Source organism: Microtus oregoni, unplaced genomic scaffold (genome assembly GCF_018167655.1).
Source record: "Microtus oregoni isolate MIOR12 unplaced genomic scaffold, Mior012 000077F_ref0000221, whole genome shotgun sequence".
Lineage (NCBI taxonomy): Eukaryota > Metazoa > Chordata > Mammalia > Rodentia > Cricetidae > Microtus > Microtus oregoni.
This window is the reverse complement of record NW_024544029.1, coordinates 6,157,955-6,178,523: the sequence shown is the minus strand read 5'-3', so window position 1 is coordinate 6,178,523 and position 20,569 is coordinate 6,157,955. Positions and strand designations below refer to the sequence as shown.

At 49.5% G+C, this 20,569-nt stretch overlaps 1 protein-coding gene across 3 annotated transcripts in view; it reads right to left on the bottom strand.

Moving 5' to 3' along the window:
• The window catches only part of Nckap5l (NCK associated protein 5 like), a 35,184-nt gene that overhangs the window by 11,888 nt on the left and 2,727 nt on the right, over positions 1-20,569 (bottom strand). For 2 of the 3 annotated variants that reach the window (XM_041642569.1, XM_041642571.1), the window contains exons 2-5: positions 2,261-2,321; positions 556-682; positions 143-211; positions 21-59 (exon numbers count right to left, since the gene is read on the bottom strand). In XM_041642569.1, the coding sequence (XP_041498503.1) occupies positions 21-59; positions 143-211; positions 556-666 (219 nt within the window). In that variant the 5' untranslated portion in view covers positions 667-682; positions 2,261-2,321. Of the gene's footprint in view, positions 1-20; positions 60-142; positions 212-555; positions 683-2,260; positions 2,322-3,715; positions 3,868-20,569 lie in introns of all 3 variants that reach the window. The other variant, XM_041642570.1, reaches the window with a different exon arrangement.

The following is a 20,569-nucleotide window of genomic DNA, read 5'->3' as shown; positions in this document are numbered from 1 at the left end:
ATGGTTCTTGAATCACTCACCTTCTGGTTCAGTAGTGCCTGGACCACATGGTTGGCAACCTGGAGACAGAAAGCCGGAAGCTGAGCTGGCATCGTGTCTACCCATGCCCATCCCCAGCACTGTCGTTGGCATACCCACAGACCTCATCCAGACAGCGTTCGTAAGTCTCCCGCTGGTTCTCATTGGCCTGGGCAAGCGCTGAGTTCTCTGCCTACAGGGGGAAGAGAAAGGAAGTGTTGGAGCTCATTCTTACCACGGGGAAAGGGCTTTGCCTTGTCCGTCAACTGGGCCCTAGGTCACCTGACTGTTGTATTCAGTTGTCTCTGAGACCACCGTTTTCCCTGGAGTCAGCAGGGCCATAAAAGTGAAGGGGCAGGGAAAGACACTTGGGGTATAGGATAGTTCACCCCTTTGCAGTGTCTTCTTTCCCAGCTGCTCAGGGGAACTGCACTGAAGCACCCAGCCTCCTCCAGCTCGGCAAGCTCTGGGTGGGCAGCCCTGACTCCCCAGGGTCCTGGCCAGCACCACTGCCCCACCCTGCCTGCCACCACACACCTCCAGCTCCCGAAGTCGGTGCAGAAGCTCATGGCAGGTGCCCAGCTCCATGCTGCTGTCGTCCCCGGCCGCTGGCTTCAGGCTCCCAGTGCCTACGGCCGGCTGCTCCATCGCCTTGGGTCAGGCCCTGGGAACAAGAGAGCAAAGCCCTGGCAGGCTACTCACAGGCAAGAAGAGAAATAAAGAGGAGGACAAAACTCTCTGACCTCTGTTACAATGCGACAGCTCAAGTCAGGCTGGTGACCCATTTGCTCTTGGGGCAGAGGCTAAAGAAATCCCAGTGTCCCCATACCCTGCCTAGGGGCCTGGACCTCAAATTTTCCACTAGGATTCACCACAAACTGGCAACTCAGTCAGCTGCCCTGTGACTCAGTGTCCCTGGTTACAAACTAACATCAACTTCAACTAATCTTACCCGCTGTTGACACATAAAGATTAACTCTGCCAAGGTGATTTGAAAGGTAAAGGCCGGAGGAGACATGGCTCAGCTATTAGGAGTGCTGAGTGCTCTTCCAGAGGACCGGGGTTCAGGTCCCAGCACCCACACAGCAGCTATGCTGTCACCTCCTCGACACAGTGAAAAGAATCCTGTGTCCCCCCCCAACATTGCCCAGGTACTTCTAATGGCCCAGGTACTAAGCGAGCTTAAAGCAGGGCCACTGGTCCCAGTGTGCCAGCTGCTTTGCAATGGGCCCTCTCTGCAGGCGCCTCCTGCTGCTGCCCAACAGCAGGTCTGGGCTCTCGCGGCCAGTCTGTGATTGGTGCTGCTCCAGCAGTTCTTTTTTTTTTTTTTGGTTTTTTTCGAGACAGGGTTTCTCTGTGGTTTTGGAGCCTGTCCTGGAACTAGCTCTTGTAGACCAGGCTGGTCTCGAACTCACAGAGATCCGCCTGCCTCTGCCTCCCAAGTGCTGGGATTAAAGGCGTGCGCCACCACCGCCCGGCTGCTCCAGCAGTTCTGTAATGGTCCCCTGACCAAGGCTGTCGGCTTCTGAGCACAGGGTACAGCACTTCCTTCCCTGCCCAAGCTCACACTGTCCTCGTGAAATCTGGCATGCAGCAGACAGGCTGAAGACAAGAGACTAGTCCACCCTGGGCTACACAAGCACAGCAGAGCTGACTAGCAGTGTGTCGTATGTTCCTCCTGTCCACGAGGCTCTCGCCATTGCTGATAGCTTTAAATGCCAAGTCTTCATCTCTCGGCTGGACTATGAAATGCCCCCCCACTCCCACCCCGTCCCCGTCCCTGGGCTCTCTTGAGCACGCAGTCCTTGTCTGGTGGCAGTGCTCTGAGTCTTCAGGACCTTTGGAGGACACAGCTCAGTCCCTGCGCTCACCCTCCCCACCTCCTGGTCAGTAGATTTTGAACGATTTTTAGCTCCCACTTTTGCCACCAAATGAAGCCACTTTGCACTGTCCTCTTTGCCGAAAGTCAAAATTCCTCTCCCATTAAGACGTTCCTGCCAGCTGTTTTGGAGCCAGTGACACCAAAGCCGTCGGGAACCTTAGTGGGAAGGGGCTCCATCGCTTCCTTCTTAGCCGATTAAAGGCCCCATAAAAGGGAATTAGAAGTTGTGGATCACAGAAGAGGGAGGATCTCAGGGTCCAAACTCGCTTTCCTCCGCACTGAGGCACAGTGCCACCTTTCTTGTCCCCAGCCCTTTCTCCAGTCCCTCTCACCGGCAGGCACAGGCCTTAGGCTACTCACCAGTCTCTGTCCCTCACCCAGGCTGGCAGCCTCACTCTGGCAGCCAGATCGGTCACCTCACCTGTAGAGAAAACAAGATGATGTGAGTGACGCCCTCTCTCGGTACTTGTGGGCCGTGGCTTCGTGCCAGGTAGAGAGCACAGCTGCACGCTGAGAGCCCTGCCATCCGCTTTCAAAGCTTCTACCCCATGGACAACACAAGGCACAAGACAACACGAGGGGCTGACCATACACAGAGGTCTGATCAGTTTTCTCAAGGTAAAGGACCTGCCGCAGTCACATGACTGGTCCACACAGCACACTGGACAGGCATGGATGCCCCCTCCTTTGTGGTCTCAGCTTTACTGTCAGCTACATGGAACAAACTCTGCCCAGCCCTGGGAGCACAGTAGGTAGAACCTGCTGTATTCCTGGAGTTTTACAGTTAGGCCGGCTTGAGCTAGATACTGACCCCAGAGAATTACTTTCCTGGCTTAAGAAATGGGGATAAGGCTACTCAGTACAAAGGGCAGATGGAGGACACATGAGATAATGGATACAGTGTTCAGCAGAAACTCACTAGACACTTCCAACACACCACATGCTCATCAGGCAGTCCAAAGCCTGCTGTGACCTTGGGCTCAACACAGTAAGCCTGAGTTCCGGGCCCTCCGACTCGAGTCTTAGATGCAGGGCATCTACATGTCTTGGGTGCTGCCTGGCCTGGCCTGCTCTGTCCTCGGAGGACCTTCCCTTTGAGTCCCTTAGTATATATAAGGCTCTGCCTCATACACTAGAAAGAGTCAGCTGACAGTTTTGAGGGTAACAAGCAAAGGAGAGAAGCCTTTCTGGTGGTTTCTGGGCAGGGCGGGAGGGCAGTGCCAGAGGCCTTGGGGCATGTGAGGCAAGTCTCTGCTGCTGAGCTACAACCCCAGGCCCGAGAAGTCTTCCTTCTTAGCTGTATGCATGCATTCCTGAGTGAGCAGAAAAGGAAGAGCTATGTAATACTTATTTTTAACACTGCACAAGAAAATGTACAGTACTGGCAGCTGGAGGGATAGCGCAGTGGTCAGGAGCACTCATTGCTCTTGTAGAAGATAGGCTGTTTCCAGCACCCAAATGATCGCTCATAAGCACCTGTAACTCTAGTTCCAGGGGGTTCGTCACCATCTTCTGACCTTCAAGGGCACTGCACACACGTGCATCATTTACACAATGCAGGCAAAAACATTCACACACATAAAATAAACATAGTAAGTCTTTAAAGAAATAAAGCCCTTTGTTATTTTAACATTGTCAAATGAGCTGAGTATAACTTGATTTGCTCCCGACATTATCTCATTTGATATATTTAGAAATGGGGACCTGGGAAAAATGAGAACAACTTTAAGAAGTATTTCCCTTCCCACACATGTGTAAGGGTTAAGACTCAGAAGGCCCCAGGTTATACCCACCCTTCGGCAGTTCTGCGCTCACCCCTCAACTCTGGTGTCTGCAGCATCCCCCAGCTCCAGTCTGTGGTCCTGATGCCCAGTGGTCACCAGCTTTCCCCTCTAGCTTGCACTCTTTGTTTCCTCCATAGCAACTCCCAGGGAAGAGCAGCTGGCATGTATGCATACCTCTGGGCACTGCGATGGTGAACGAGGCAAATGGGATGAACTGGACAGCGTCCAGAAATAAAGCTAAAGCTAGCGGAAGTCCAACAGCTTGTGCTCTTTACACAGAAACAAAACCCCAAAGATTGGACAAAGGTAATTTACTGGGATGTCTCTTCATAAACGATAAGGAAGCATCCCAGGTAGGAGTGAGGGCCAGAACTTGAGGTCACTGGAGTTTTATCTGCTGAAGTAGGTGGAGATCCACATACCCCAAAGGCAACCAGTACCCCTCTCCAAATATGAACCCTACAGACGAAGAGGCAGGGGTAGAGTTCCACGGGAATACACTGGATGACCTGACGTTTCATTTTCCCTTTAAGATTTATTTACTCAGTGTTCTGTCTGCATGTATTCCTGGACACCAGGAGAGGGCACCAGACCTCATTACAGATGGTTGTGAGCCACCATGTGGTTGCTGGGTATTGAACTCAGGACCTCTGGAAGAGCAGTCAGTGCTCTTAACCTCTGAGCCACCTCTCCAGTCCCAACCTGATGGTTCTAAGCTAAGAGTGATAGTCTCTCCTGTAGCTCTCTGCAAGTATTGACACAGGAAGACGGTGAGTCATTCCCACTGAGGGAGAAATGCTGTTGTTCCCTTCCCCAGAGGCCTTGGCAACTCAGGATGGCGTCGGCAGGCTTCCAGCAGCAGAGAGCAGGGAGCTATCAGCCTGCTCTGGGAATGGTCATGGGATGAGCCCTGTGCTTAGCCTTGGTGGTGAGAAGCAGTGCATCAGTACCTATGTGTGGAGCCAGAGAAGCAGTGCATCAGTACCTATGTGTGGAGCCAGAACGCAAGCAGAATCCTTTTTTTTATTGTATTTACTACATTTGTGTGAGAGAGAGAGCAGGCCGGAGCGTGTGCCATATCTCACACTGCAGGGTAATGTGCTGTATCTCACACTGCAGGGCAGTGGATAACTTGCGGGAGTTGGTGCCCTCCTCCTACCATGCGGGCCTAGGTTGGCAGGCTTGGTGGGAAATGACTTCACCTGCCTTGAAGGTGTAAAGAGAGTTAGTGTGCGGGCACAATCCTGGAACACTTGGGAGTCTAGGCAGATGAATCGTGAGTTCAAAATCAGCCTGGCTGCATCCTGAGAGCCATTTATTCTTGAAAACTTTTAAAGATTTTTTTTCCAAGAAACTTCCTGTGGCCCTCTAGGGAACACCAGAATGCACCAGTGACATATTATCTCCAGGCACACACCAAACTCAAACAGGAAATCCGCTGATGACAGTTGCATTAAGACCAGAGACTGTACACATGGGATGTCACTGTGCCTCTGGGGCCACGCACGCTCCTCCTCCCTTGGTCCCACACAGGGTCCCACAGCACATCAGAAAGGTTGTATCGGGTCACTCCCTGCCAACCAGGCTTGGGAGGGACGAGGCGGCTGGGTTTGGAAACTCTTAGCTTGAACTGGAAGCTTCTGAATTGCAAACAGGAGGCCCCTACTCTCAAGATGGCTGGTTCCCAGGAAGTGACCTCAGTGGAGAGGGAGTGAAGGGAGTGCGAGCAGAGAGCTCTCAGGCAGCGGGAGACAGGGAAGGGGAAACTGGGTTAGAGGTGTCTGGTCAGCCAGGTGTGAGGCTCACTCCTGTAATCTTGACCCTGAGGTAGGAGGACAGCTGGGAGTTGAAGGTGAGCCTGGGATATGAAGTAAGATATACCACACCAGCTTGGATCAGAGTGAAAACCAAAAATAAAGGAAACAAAAACCTTAAACCCAAAGGTATGGTGGCTCATGCCCGTAATCCAGGGATTGGAAGAGAGGGGCAGGAGATTAGGACAAACTGGGCAAAAGGAGACCGGCCACAGACAGACAAAGATATGGCTGGGTAACCTGGGGACTTTTCTCGGTGAACTGGGTCATGAAACCGCCCTTACCTCCCAATCCCAATGGCAGGTCTGCTGCATGCAAAGCCCGGCCTCCCTTTAAATCTAGGAGGTCAGGATGGGCAGAAGTCCTGCACCTCAGGAGATCTTGCCCTACTGACCTTTATTCAGCCCCATCCTCTTTTTCTCTAGTCAGGGCCTGAGTGTGTGTGTGTCTGTCTGTCTGTCTGTCTGTCTCTCTCTCTCTCTCTCTCTCTCTCTCTCTCTGTGTGTGTGTGTGTGTGTGTGTGTGTGTGTGTGTCTTCACCTGGGCCATCAGCCAAGGCCTTCTAGCCCTGAGGAGCCCCTCATTTCCCAGCTGTTCCCCCAACAGTCCTCCTGGGAGAAAAGCCAGGGGCAGGCGGTGGGGGCGGGGCAGGCAGCTGCAGCAGGAAGGCAGAGACAGGGACTTACTTAAATAAAAGAATCCTCTGGGACACCAACCAGCTCAGCTCCCCGCCAGCTGCTTTCTGGAATCCCAGCCTGTAACACCCAGGAGTTCACTTGTCAACAGCCAACCTTGGCACCCACAACAAGCTAAGAGGAGCCCTGGGCTGCGCAGGGTGTAAGCAGGGATAGGGCAAGACCTGAGAGGGTCCACATCATCTCTGGCCCAAAGTACCTAAGAATTCCAACTGGAACTGGGAAAGAGTGTCGTCCTGTCCCTGTCATCCCCCGCGCCCCCCACAACAAGTGGTACAGAGACACAGTGGTCTTTCTGCAGTGATGCCTACCACAGAGGTGCAAGTTCTTCCAAACTCAACTCAAAGCAGTACCAGGCCTACCCTACTGGGCAGGGTGGCATGTTATTAGCCCCCTGAAGTCCTCTGGATTTCAACAGTCCTCACCTCTGCTCAGAGCTCTGCTGTTCCCTGTCCAAGGCATAACCAACAACAAAAATAGCAGCTGCTGGAGGTGGGGCAAGGGAAGGGGTTTCCACACAATGGGTTTATTTATAGGACCACACACCAGGGGCTCAGCGGCCAAGCAGCCTAGGCCCCACTCCCAAAAGGCCAGCCAAGAGCCTGCCCAGCCCAGCTAAGGAGATGGGAAAAACCTCAGACCTGAAGGCAGGGGCATAGCCTAGCCCAGCTCCACAGTTTAGCTGTTTTAAGGTGACAATCTCTCAGGAACAAGCCCTTTCCCACTACAAGGAGACTGTTCTAGAATAGTGATTCACAAAGAGTAGCCTGGGGACCCTGAAGCCTTGTCAAACAGTCCACAAGGTAAAAACTATTTTACAGTAAGAAGACACTGTCTACCTTACTTCCTGGCCTTCTCTCTTAAGTGTCTCCAGTAGCATTTCCCAAAGACTGTGCAGCCCACTATGACAACGACGATGACAATGGAAGTGACGAGACTCTCTGCTCTCTACCAAATCAGACACCAGATTTGCAAAAACTGAGAAAACTGATATCCCCCTTTTGTTACAGAATATAACTGCTTTTCATAATATATCACTTTTATTTTTCTTAAATTTTTATTTTACTTTGACTTACTATTTTTTGTTTGTTTTTGGAGACAGCCTTGGCTGGGTTATGGTATTGTGGAATATTATTATAACTAGGAAAAGATGCATTATGTTTATTTATGCTGCAGAATATCACTTTAACTGTGTAAAGCCGTGTTACTTTTGCTGCATTTGCTTAATGATGTAAGAATGTGTGTTTAATTATGTAAAGATGTGTTGCATCTTCTCACCTTGACTGCCTAAGGCACCTGATTGGACTAATAAAAAGCTCAATGGCCAATAGCTAGGCAGGAGAGGGCTAGGCAGGGCTGCTACACAGAGAGAATAAACAGAAGGAGAATCTAGGCTCAGGAGAAGAGTGAGAGGAGAGAACGAGGCAGCCCCCAGCCAGCCAGAGAAGCAGTGAATGTAAGATATACAGAAGAAAGATAATAAGCCCAAGGCAAAGAAAACAGGTTAATTTAAGTTAAAAGAGCTAACTAGAAACGAGCTAAGGCCGAGCATTCAAAACTAATAATAAGTCTCTGTGTCATAATTTGGGAGCTAGTTGGTGCCTAAAAGCCTGGTACAGGGTGGAACTTGCTCTGTAGACCAGGCTGGCCTTGAACTCAGAGATCTGTCTGCCTCTTGAATACTGGGACTAAGAGTCCAGCTAGGTTGCTGCTGCTGTCATTATTATTATTATATTATTATTTTTTTCTCTCCTCTTCTCCTTTTGGTGCATCTGTGAAGATCAGCACTGACTCCCAGAAGTAGCAATTTCTCTTCTACCATGTGGTCCTGGGTATCAAACTCAGGTCATCAGGCTTGGTGGCAAGTGTCTTTACATACTAAACCTTCTTACTAGACCTGTTTTTACATTTACGTAGGCAGCATGCATGCATGTGGAGGTCAGAGGACAACTTCTGGGAGTCAGTTCCCTCCATCCCCACCAGGTTTCCAGAGATCCAACTCAGGCTTAGTGTCAAATCCTTTACCAGGACAAGCATTTTACTGCCTTAATTTTTTTTAATATTTATTTATTTATTATGTATACAATATTCTGTCTGTGTGTATGCCTGCAGGCCAGGAGAAGGCACCAGACCTCATTACAGATGGTTGTGAACCACCATGTGGTTGCTGGGAATTGAACTCAGGACCTTTGGAAGAGCAGGCAATGCTCTTAACCTCTGAGCCATCTCTCCAGCCCCTGCCTTAATTTTTTTTATAATTTATTTACTTATATATGAGTGCTCTATTAGCATGTGTGATGTGTGAGTATCATTGGTTAATAAAGAATCTGTTTCAGTCAGTGGCTTGGCAGAGTAGTTCTAGGCGGGGGAGGGAGGGAAACTAAACTGAATGCTGGGAGAAAGAAGGTGGAGTCAAGGAGACGCCATATAGCCATCAAAGGGGAAAGACGCAGAGCTGACAGATGGAACCTGGCCAGAAAGCCAGTCACATGGTGATACAGTGATTGATAGAAATAGTTCTAGATGTAAGAGCTAACTAGCAATACACTTAAGCTATTGGCCAAACATTGTTGTAAATAATATAGTTTCTGTGTGATTATTTCAGCTCTAAGGGGCCGGGAACAAATGAGCAGTCTTCCACTTCTCATGTGTGCCTGAATGACAGAAGAGAGCACTGGATCCCATTACAGATGGTTGTGAGCCATTATGTGGGTGCTGGGAATTGAACTCAGGACCTCTGGAAAGTCAGTCAGTGCTCCTAACCATTGAGCCATCTCTCCAGCCCCCACTGGCCTTATTTTTAAAAGAATGAAATAAATATTTGAAACTCTTAGTTCTAACAAAGCACAGGAAGGTTGGCCATGCTTCCCGGACACGCATTTCTAACCTGCCACAAGTCTAAAACCAACAGTCTGAATGAAGCCCGTGAAACTAGAGACTAAATAAATAAAAGCATGGAGTTCATACACCAAAAGGCTTGAGAATCACATTTGGTTGTTTTATCCTTTTCATTCTACTTTTGCAGTGTTGGTGATCAAACAAAGGGATGAGCACTCTGCCAACTGGGCTGCTGCACAGCCCCTGAGCATCACCTGTCCAGGGCTGAGAGGAAAAGCTCAGTTTATCACTGTTACTACTACCTACAGGAGGGAATAACGACTAATCTGAGAAATTAAGCTCTGTCTGTCTGTCTGTCTATCTATCTATCTATCTATCTATCGCTATCCATCCTTCCACTGGATCCTATCTATCTATCTATCTATCTATCTATCTATAATTTTACAGTAGCTGAGGCTAGCTTGAACTCCTAATCCTATGCCTGGTGAGAAGATTCTTATAGGACTAGAAGAAATGTCATGGCAGATCAGAGATTAGCCTATTGCTGGCTTTTTACCCCCTGGGGATACGGGATGGGCAGCTGACAGAAGTCTGAGGAAAGTGGAGAAAGAACGGTGATGAGACCAACCCCGCTGGAGGCCTTGATGGGTAGCTGGCAGGGCCCAGGCACAGCTAAAATGAGTCCTTTGGTCGGGGCAGAGAAGAGTAGGTAAGTAAAGGAACGTGTGGCCGTCCTTTCCTTTCCCTTTCCTGTGGACCTAAAGTCCTCAGCTACTAGTGGCTCTTCAAAACTGATTCAGTCTGAGCTTGGCTTCTGTATCCCTGGAATCCCTTGACTAGGCATGGTGGCACACATCTTTAATCCCAGTGCTCCAGAGGCAGGAGGATCGATCGGTCTCTATGAGCTCATGGCTAGCCTGGTCTACACACTGAGTTCCAGTCCACAAGGACTACATGTCTCAAAACAAATAACAAAGGAATTCTCCCTACCTACTCATCACCTAGAGTAAGCAGTAAAAGGTGGGCCCTCTCTGACTCAGACTAAGTCCCTCTCAGAGTTAAGCGGCAATGAAGACTCTCAGAGCAGAAAAGCTGCAAAGACGCAGAGACCAGAGAGACTGCTGGGAAGCAGAAAGCAGCCAGCTGCTCGCAGAGTTAAACCCCGAGGCACCTGGAAGGGACACTCCCCACCCTGCCGAGCTTCCTGCAGGTTGTGCAGTGTGCTCCAGGTTCCAAGCTGTCATTCGCTGGGGTCAGCTTCCTTGAAGGAGCTGTCTGAGTCATTTCTGCTCCTGTAAGGAACCCCAATAAAACTGAGTGCTTCACCAAGTTGGGCCTTGGTGGTATCCATGCTCTGGTCTGTTGTGGGCTCCCTATCTGGGGCAGGTAGATGTGCGTGTTGTCTCTCCAGAAAAAGTGTTGTCATACAATACCAAGTTTCTTTAAAAAGAGAGAGAGAGAAAAAAAAAAGAAAGAAAAAGAAACACTGCAGCAAAGAACAAAACCAAAGCTAATAGACAGCTGCTTCTCCCGTGTGTATTCTTGTCCTGAGGAGCAGCATCACACAGCAGCAGATCCCACTGGCCTTTCCCAGTCTTCACTGCTTCTCCTGTTCCCATCCTTACTGTTCACCCACTCACAGGTGCATGCTGGGCTTGGGGGTACACCACCCTGCATGCTCGGACAGCACAGATGAGGAGCTATCAAACTGAAGGCCAGTCTGAGACGAGACCAGCCTCAAAGAACATCTACGGATTACAGCAGGTACAGACGATTCAATGGGGCTCACTCAGGTAAGTGCGCTCATAACATCCATTTTAGGGCATTCTTTACTCTTGCCTTTCTCCTTAGCAGCTCCCACCGGTCCAGCCCCGGGGAACCCCTGACTGTCTTCTGTCTTCATGGTTTCCTTATTCTGGACATCTTGCTTGAATGGAGTCACAAGTAAGTGGCCTGTTGTGACCGCCTCCTTCCACCCTCTTTACAGCATCTTCAGAGCTCACCTGTGTGGTCAGCTTTAATGCTGTCCATCTTGTCACGGCTCAGTCTGTGTGCACAGCCCCGTTCCGTCTGTCTGTCCACCTGAAGGTGAGCGCGGGAATGCCTTCAGTCTTGCCTAATGTGAATCAGATAATCTATAGGCACTTTCATGTTCTCTTAGGAATCTACAGAATTGCTGGTCCATGGACCTAGGTCTAGTTGTCCAAGGAAACACCTGATCGTCTTCCAAAGCAGACACCGCTCACATTTCACCGAAGGACGAGGATTGCGGCTTCTTCACAACCTCACCACTTGTTACCTGATTTTCCTTTGTTCTTCCTTCCTTCCTTCTCTTTTGAGACAGAGTTCTCTGTAGTTTTGGAATCTGTCCCGAACTAGCTCTGTTAGACCAGGCTGTCCTCGAACTCACAGGGATCTGCCTGTCTCTGCCTCCCGAGTGCTGGGATTAAAGTCGTGCCCCACCACCGCCTGGTATTACCTGGTTTTCTGACCTAGTCACTCCTGACAGTGCGAACCGGTGTTTCACTGTTGTTTTGTTTTGAGAGTCTCGCTATAGCTCTGGCAGGTCTGGAACTTGCTATGTAGACCCTGGCTTTGAATTCACAAGAGATCCTCCTGCCTCTGCCTTCTGAGTGCTAGGATTAAATACGCAATCCACCATACCAGTTCTTTACTGTGGTTCTGGTTTGTAATTAATTCCCAGGTGATTTACAATGTTGGTCCTTTCTTACGGGTCCCCTGCCCCGAGATTTAATTGTTTTATTTTATGTCTGTGGGTGTTTTCCTGCACGTTGAATTTGTATATCACATGTGTGCAATGCCCAGGGAGGCCAAAGAATCAAGTCCTCTGGAACTGGACTGGCTGTGAGCCACCATGTAAGTGTGAACCACCACGTCGGTGTGAGCCACCACTTAGGTGCTGGGGACTGAATCTGGGTCCTCTGGGAGAGCAGACAGTGACAGCTGAGCCATCTCTCCAGCTTCCCATATTCAAAGTCTTACTTGGAGGAGTATTTATTTGATCCTCTGTCCATTTTCAAATTGGGTTTTCTAGACATCAGTGTTTACATGCCCTAGAAACACACATTTCACCCCATTCTGTGGGAGAACAGTTATTTCCCTGAGGGGATCTTTTTGGTCCTGGACTTGTCTCAGCTTTCCAATTCCTCATATTATTCTGTGTACATGTGCGTGTGTGCATGCTTGGATGTGTTTGTGTGTGTACACTTAAAAGATACAGTAGCATGCCGTTGGGTCTCTTTAGCAGAACAATTTTTAGAAGATGAAATCACAGAATTTATTCACATCCTACCAGCTTTCCTACTGCTGTCCCAGAACCCAACAGGGGTCATGGCAACTCTAAGTCCTGCCCCACCTTACGGAACCTGGACACTTTTGAAGGTAACTGGAGACCATCTTCCTCATTGGGTTTGTCTGATACTTACGCTTGCTGGTCAAGCGTCATGCTCTGGGAGGCCTAGCAGACAGTGCCTCTCAGTGTGCAGTCATTTCAGGAGGGAGGTGCTCTCACCGGGACTTTCAGCAAGGTGGGGTCACCTGCTGTCTTTACTGCATACAGAGTGACTTATTTGTACTTGGATGTGATCCCCAGCAAGACAAAAGTAAAGCCTGGCTCAGCCTGGCTAAACACCTTTGATCCCAGGCCAGAGGCAGGCAGATGTCTATGAGTTTACAGCGAGTACAGAGTAGACAAAGCTACATAGTAAGACTCTCAAAAACTAAAAATCCAAACCCAAACAAAACAAACATAAAAGTCTATATTTTCTCTCTGCAATTAACATTTGGAAGGCAATACATTAAGATTATACAACCATTCAGCTTATCATATTTCCACCTACTGATTTTAGGTTCATCAATCGGCCTTGCTTATGGGAAGTGCTATGGTTCAATTTCTCCCATCCCTTGTACATTCATTTCCTGGAAGTTCTTCTGTAAGGAACAATTGTCCCTCTATCTCCAATTATTTAAATATATACTTTTTATTATTGTGTATTAGCTAAGTTTTATTATTTATTTCATAGTCCACTAGTACATCACTGCTCAAATTCCCACCTGCTACTGAGTTCCAGGTTGTCTCCTGGGTTCTTTCGGAACCCCTACCCCCACCCCACCACACCCTTACTTTCTGGCTGGGAATACAGCCAATGGCAGAAGTGCTCACTTAGTATGCACAAGGTCCTCTGAGCTCCTGCCTGTCTCAGTCACCCCTCCAACACGGCGAGCAGATCATCTACATGAACACAATGCCGGGCGGGCTCCTGGGCAATCGACTCAGAGTTAGATCAGCTCTTCTGAGATTCCTTGGACTCCTATAGTCCAGGGGATATAACATACATATTTATGAAAACCAGCAGCATTTTTTTTCCTGGTTTTTCGAGACAGGGTTTCTCTGTGTAGTCCTGGCTATCTGGAACTTGCTCTGTAGACCAGGCTGGCCTCGAACTCACAGAGATCTGCCTGCCTCTGCCTCCCGAGTGCTGCGATTAGAAGCTTGTGCCACCACCGCACAGCTACCAGCATAATTTCTCTATCATGACACAGAAAATGAGGTAAGGGCTGGTGAGACGTGCGTGGAGCAGGCAGCTCTGACTGAGCAACCCTGACGAGGAGAGCTCAACCCCAGGAAACATCATAAGAAGTGGATCCCTGTGTACTCCAGGCTAACCAGGGGCAACCAGTGAAGATCTGGGTTCGCATCCCCAATACATGCATACAAACCAGGCATGGCCACATCATGGCCACCTCTACCTGTGACCCCAGCACTGGAAGAGTAGGGATGTGTGGATCCCAGGAGCCCCGTGGCAAGCCAGACTAGCCAACACCAGTGTGTGTCAGGTTTAATGAGAGAACACATGTCAGGGGAAGAAGACAGAAAGCGACAGACAGAAGGCCTAGGAATATGCACCAGCACACACAACAAAGCGGGGGTGCTGGGTGTAACCAGACACATGCTGGGGCTTTCAGGAAGGCCAGAGGCAGAGGCCTCTGGAGGTGGCAGCAAACAATGACCACTGACCTTAGGTGACAGTGCTGGACGGCTGCTCAGCTGATTCAGGTTCCCCTATGGTCCCAGGAAAGCTGGTCAGAGAACCTTCCAGCTCCCCACACTTGACCCCAGGGTCCACTCCTCTGAGCTCTGTACCCAGGTCTCTTTGTAACAGGAACAAGCTCTGACCAGCCCTCTGCACCCAGTAGCACCAGTGGGCCAAGCCCAGATGTCCCTTCCTAAGCTGGCAGCTCAGACCTGGAGGGGACTGTAGGTCACTTCACCAACAGTTGCTCCTTCCCATCTGCCTACAAATGGAAGTGACCTGAGAAGAGACTGAGAAAGGCCATCAACACCTCTGGGCCTGGATTTTACTCTCTGTAAAGTGGGAGTGAGCCCTCTTCTACATCTCTCCCAGCTGGGAACAGAAGGTTGGTATCATGGGAAGGGCTGTGGACGGGCGGATCCTCTGGACCACGAAGGATGGATGGTGTTGTGTTTTGTGTGCCACTCATGGTACCTTTGGGAACTAGCAGCTGCTTTGAAGGCTTTCCAGGAAAACGTTGGGAGAGAGGAAGGGATGGCAGAGCCAAGAGTGTTTACAGCCTTCTGGGGAGGGGGTGCAGGAAGTGAGGTGCTGTCTACAGAGGAAATGAGAAGCAAACACCCCCGAACTTCCCTTAAGCCGCAGGGAGGGAAAGCAGGCTTCAACTTCAGCAGAACTGTGGGCCCAGGGTTGGGGAAACCGAAGGTGCAGCCCAGGGTCGAGGAGAAAGGAAAGAGAAGGGGAGTCTCTGCCTCAGACACAGAGGAAGTCAGGGGCCGAGGACGTCCCCACACTTGGGAAGTGGAGAGAACAGAATCACTGAGCCAGGCTGGGAAAGCCAGCTCACGTGGTGCAGATCTGCGGCCTTGGCCAGACGCCTGCTTCCAGCAGTGCCCAGCCACACAACTCGGCACGTGCCTCCGCTCACATGAATACACACCAAGCTGGGGCAGGTCTTGCGAGTGCTTACTCTTCCAGTATGTGCCTTTTCTTTAGAGTTAACACAGATTTGTAATGATTTATGAGGTACAGTGTCCCAACGCAATCCATGTACACAGTGTGACAATCACATCATGGCTGCACGTGGCTTTTCTTTGCAGCCCGCCTCACAGCTGCATTTACAAGTGTTCAGTGGCTGATGAGTGTGGACCTCCTTGCTAGGAAGCTCTAAACTATCTGCTGGCTTTACGAGTGGCCTTGCATAGCTTAAAAACTCCTCAGCAGCTGGACTGGACGGGAGTCCTGGCATCTGAGTGAAGATCAGCATTTGGCCAATAAACTCTGACCATCATTTGCAGTCCAGTGAGGGAACCAGAGGAGGCCATGGCTGCAATGTCTGTAAACAACTCCCCACGAAATCCTCGGTTTCAGGGTGAGAGTATACGAAGTCGGGGTCACTGAGAGGTGTGGCGAGGGGTGGTGTCCTTTAGGACGAAATTAGTGCCCTTATAAAAAAGGCCATGAACTCTTTTGCAGTGGTGGCTCATGCCTGCAATCTCAATACTCAGAGGGCTGAGAAAGATTACCAAAGTTCAGGGTCAAGGTCATCTTGGAATACAGTGAGATCTGTTTTGAACAAGAACAAAAACAAAACAAAGAGGCTTTAATTACAGCCTGGCTCCTCAGGCCTCTTTCATGTTCCAATGTCTAACTCCTGGAGAAACCTCTATGCTTTCCAGCACAAGAGAACACAATGGGAAGGCTTTATCGTCGAACCTGAAATCCGTCCTTTGCAAGATACTGAATATTTGCACAAGCTTGATCTTGTACTCCTCGCCTCTAAAGTTGTCAGAATGAAATGTGTGTTGCTTGTAATATCTGAAATTCACGTGACTTTGCTATAGCAGCCTGTAGCCAGAGGCCTGGGGAACCCCTCCAACACTCAGGGGTTGCTAACCAGTAAGAGAACAGACGCACAGCATAGGTGAAAGAGGGGGAAAGAGAATACACACTTGTGTGTGTTTGCTTTTGCATAAAGAAACTCTGCAGGGGCAAGCATCATGACACACGCCTGTACCACTAGCACTTGGAAAGCTGAAGCAGGACGGTCCTGTTGCCAGGTCAGGCTAGGCTGGCTATACCGTGAGGTCAGAGAGAGACTCAGCTCAGTGGCAGGGGATTTGCCAAGCACAAGCCAGGTGCTAGGTTTGATCCCCAGCAAAAACAAAACAACTGGATGATTAAGTGAGAGACTAGTAAGATGTTATCTATGAGAAGGGGGGATGAGGATGAGTAGTTCTCATTGCATGCCTTTTAAAAAAACTACTGATTTTTCAACTTTGTAAAAAAAAAAATCAAGTGAAAAATAAAACTCTAGGCTGTATGTGTGGTGGTGGCACACCCTTTAATCCCAGCACTGAGGAGGCAGATGCAGGCAAATCTGTGAGTTCAAAGCCAGCCTGGTCTACAGAACTAGTTCCAGGACAGCCAGGGATACACAGAGAAATCCTGTTCCAAAACAAAAACAAAAACAAAAAAACCCAACCAACCAACCAAGAAACAACCAAACAAAATTCTAAGCTTCAAATGTAAAGCATACACCTCTCATTCTATGACCCCAGTACACGGCTACTTAATACCAGCTCTAAAATACATGTTTTTTTTGGAGACAGGGTCTCACTATGTAGCCTCATTATGTAGGCCAAGCTAGCCTCAAACTCACGGGGTGTTAGAAGTAAAGGCATGGCCACCATTCCTAGCTAAAATAGCTTCGGAGCCGGGCGATGGTGGCGCACACCTTTAATCCCAGCACTCAGGAGGCAGAGGCAGGCGGATCTCTGTGAGTTCGAGACCAGCCTGGTCTACAGAGCGAGTTCCAGGACAGGCTCCAAAGCCACAGAGAAACCCTGTCTTGAAAAACCAAAATAAATAAATAAATAAATAAAATAGCTTCGGAGATGTTATAAGGAGTCTGAGGTTGGGTACACGTCTTTAATCTCAGCATTTGGGAGGCAGAGGCAGACAGATCTCTTGAACTCAAAGCCAGCATCACCTTGAAGAGTTACAGGACAGCCAGGGCTACGTAGAGGGACCCTGTCTCAAGGAGTCAGCGGATGCAGAAGGGGAGAATAACCCTTGCCTGGGACATGTCCTTAAGGCCCTGGGTCCAGTCACCAGCACCCCAGAAATAAAACATATACAAGTGGAGAGCGGCTCACACTCGTACTCCACTACTTGGGAGGCTGAAGAAAGACTACAAATTTGAAGTCATTCCCGGTAACATCGTGAGTTCCAGGAGGCCAGCCTCAGCCACAGAGTGAGCCTCTGTTTAAAAAAATAAAATAAAAACCAATTTAAAAAAAACAAAACAAACTGCTTGACCAAGTGTCCTTTTGAGACAGAGTCTTGCTAGCATCCCAGGCCCGTACCATCGTCCTAAAGCTTCTCCCAGCTGTGTCCATCTATAGTCCTGCACTGAAGAAACAGAGGAAACATCCCAGGAGCAGGTGAGGCAGCATGGCAAGATGTGTGTGGTGTGTGTGTGGGCTTTGACCATGGGTACCAAAGCCTTGGTTCCCTTCTTCCCCAGGGTAAGAGGAGGCTTCTGTGTCCCTGGTCTATGGCAGCCACTTCTACGAGAGAGAGAGAGAGAGAGAGAGAGAGAGAGAGAGAGAGAGAGAGAGAGCGAGCGCATGCGCGCTCTCACAAGCTGAGTGCCGTCTTGACTTGACCAGCAGTTCTCAGCGGGGGCCCAGACCCCTGTGAGGGGAAGGGTCAAATGACCCTTTCACAGGGGTTGTATATCAGATATTTACATTACAACTCATTACTGTAGCAAAATTATAATTATGAAGCAGCAACAAAAATAATTTTGTGGTTGGGGTCATCACAACATGAGGAACTGTATTAAAGGATCACAGCATTAATAAAGTTGAGAACCGGGCTGGAGAGATGGCTCAGAGGGTAAGAGCATTGCCTGCTCTTCCAAAGGCCCTGAGTTCAATTCCCGGCAACCACATGGTGGCTCACAACCATCTGTAATGAGGTCTGGTGCCCTCTTCTGGCCTGCAGGCATACACACAGAAAGAATATTGTATACATAATAAATAAATAAAAATATAAAAAAAAATAAAGTTGAGAACCACTGATCTTGACCCTTAGGAAGGAGCAAAGTCTAGCCAGATAGCAGAAGCAGATGACCCTCCAGTCTATACAGAACTTGGGGGCCAAGAGGTAGGAGGTTGGTCCAGGGGAGACTTTTGAGTCAGGTGGGAATAAGAAGGGCAAAGGACTTCTGGAAATGTCCAGAGCTGCTGTGAGCAGTTTCTAGGGGAAATGTATCAAGAGATCCCTGCACAAAAGGACCAATTACAGCCCCTGCATCAATCCAGCTGGTGTAAAGTGAATCAGTCTTTGGAAACTTTGTCCCTGAGGACCCCAGGAGTTCCAGGGTCTATCACAGCTTCCCCCTGGGGGTCAGAAGCAGATTTAAGCTGAGATGGAAGAAATGCAGCCAGCAGCACCTATTGTTCAGGCCCTGCAGGCAATAATACAAACACCAGCGTGGACCAACCCTCCTTTTAAGGGAGCAGTTTAAAAACAGACAAACAAACAAAAGCAGTGTTTGAGATGGAACCCAGGGCTTCTCAAGCCCTTTACTACAGGGTTATACCCCTGACCCTGCAATTTTTGTTTTTTAAATAAAAAGCTCCCAGAGCTCAGGGACCAGCACAAGGTTCAGGATGCTGTGCCTAACTGGGTTCTGCCAAGCACCTACTGGGTTTTTAGAAATCAGTAATAACAGCAATGATAATTCACCTTAATAACAGCCTGCCCCCCTCAGACCTCTTTCATCTGCGTAACTCCCAGAGCTGAGAAAAACGGTAATTACGGAGCAGAGCCACACCCCAATGATGATGTGTTATTAATTTAGGAGTTCTGCTGGGAAACTGAGGCCCGGGAGAAGGATCTTGCTCCAGTGGAGCCGAGCTGCTGGGCGGTTGGGAACTGGAGGTCCCGGCTGCACTCCTGCAGTTTTGGGAAGATGTTCTAGCGAACTGCATTCACTCCACAAATGGGTGGTGAAGACGGTGCAGACAGACCGGATACATGTCCAGGACGGGCGGGCAGCCCTGGCAGGGAATTAGGGACTTTGTCTTTGAGTCCCTGCTCTACTCTCCTGGAGTACAGGGAAGCAGGCCAATGGTTGCCTGAGCCATCCCTAGACAAGGGGTCACAGGATAAGAGAGGGCTGGAGTTCCATAATTGCACATCACAAACACAGTACAAGAAGAGGCAATGAAGTGTCAGGGGGTGGGGCAACTGGTAGCTGGGTGTGGGAACCTAAGCAAGAGCAAGTCAAAAAGTGAGGAGTCTAGTTCAGAACCTGGGTTCAATCCTTAGCACAGGAAAAAAAAAAGTCACTGAAAAACCCAAGCTTCTCGTTGTAGCGCCCACCCACCTTTGGGATGGTCTTCTTCTCACAGCAAGTGGGACGTTGCAGAGGGTGCCCCTGCCAGCCTGACACTCAAGGGGGTGGGTGGAAACCCACAGCAGAGCTTTCCAACTTGTATCCAAGGAGGGAAGCAGCGAAAAGTCGAACTAAGATAGCGATAAGATTCCACAGCTATGCTCATAGCCTGCTGTGAGCCTAGCACCAAGCTGAGGCTGGAAACAAAAGCAACTCACGGGGAACCAGAACCATGGCAGGAAGCCATCCATGATCTTGTCTTCTGCTGCTCCAGTGTTTCTCCAATCAGTCAGAAAGCTGCCCAAAGCACTCGAGGAAGCCTAGGCTAACACTCTAAATTGTTGAGTTCAAGAACTGGCTTTCTTTGATTTAAGCATGAATGAGAGACTATGGCAGAAAACCATGTAAACCAGAGGCCTGAGGTTTGAATCCCACCTCGGGCACTCACTGCCCCATGAATCACTTCCTCTCTGCCAGTCTCCCCGTTTGGGGTGGGGGTGTTGAGACAGGGTCTTACTATGCAGCCCTGGATATCCTGGAACTCATGGTAGTCCAGGCTGGCCTCGAACTCACAGAGTTCCGCCTGCCTCTGCCTCCCGAGTGCTGGGATTAAAGGTCATGGGCCACCATACCCAGCTCTGTTTCCCCATTTTGAATTTGAAGGTGGGCCTCAGATTAGATTTTTCTCTCGGATTCCTTCCAGCCTGTGGAGGCTCGACATTGTTTTGATGTGGTGGCAGATCTCAGGTTGATTTACATAAATTTGCATGTTCAATCAAAAAACTCCAAACTCCCAAGTATAGAAAATCCAATCGCTCTATTAGCGCAGCCAGACAGGCTGGAGGGGCTGCCAGGTTCAGGAGAGCGTTGTCAAAGCAGAGAGTGATAGGGGTTTGGGGGAGGGGCTGAGGGAAGCAGGAGTGAAAAAGGGCACCTGTTCTGAGAGAGAGAGAGAGAGAGAGAGAGAGAGAGAGAGAGAGAGAGAGAGGAGAGGGGGGGGGGGAGGTTGGGCAGTGCCAGCGAGTGCCCTGGTGACTCAGGTCTGCACACCAGGGCCCCTCACCCCTCACTCAG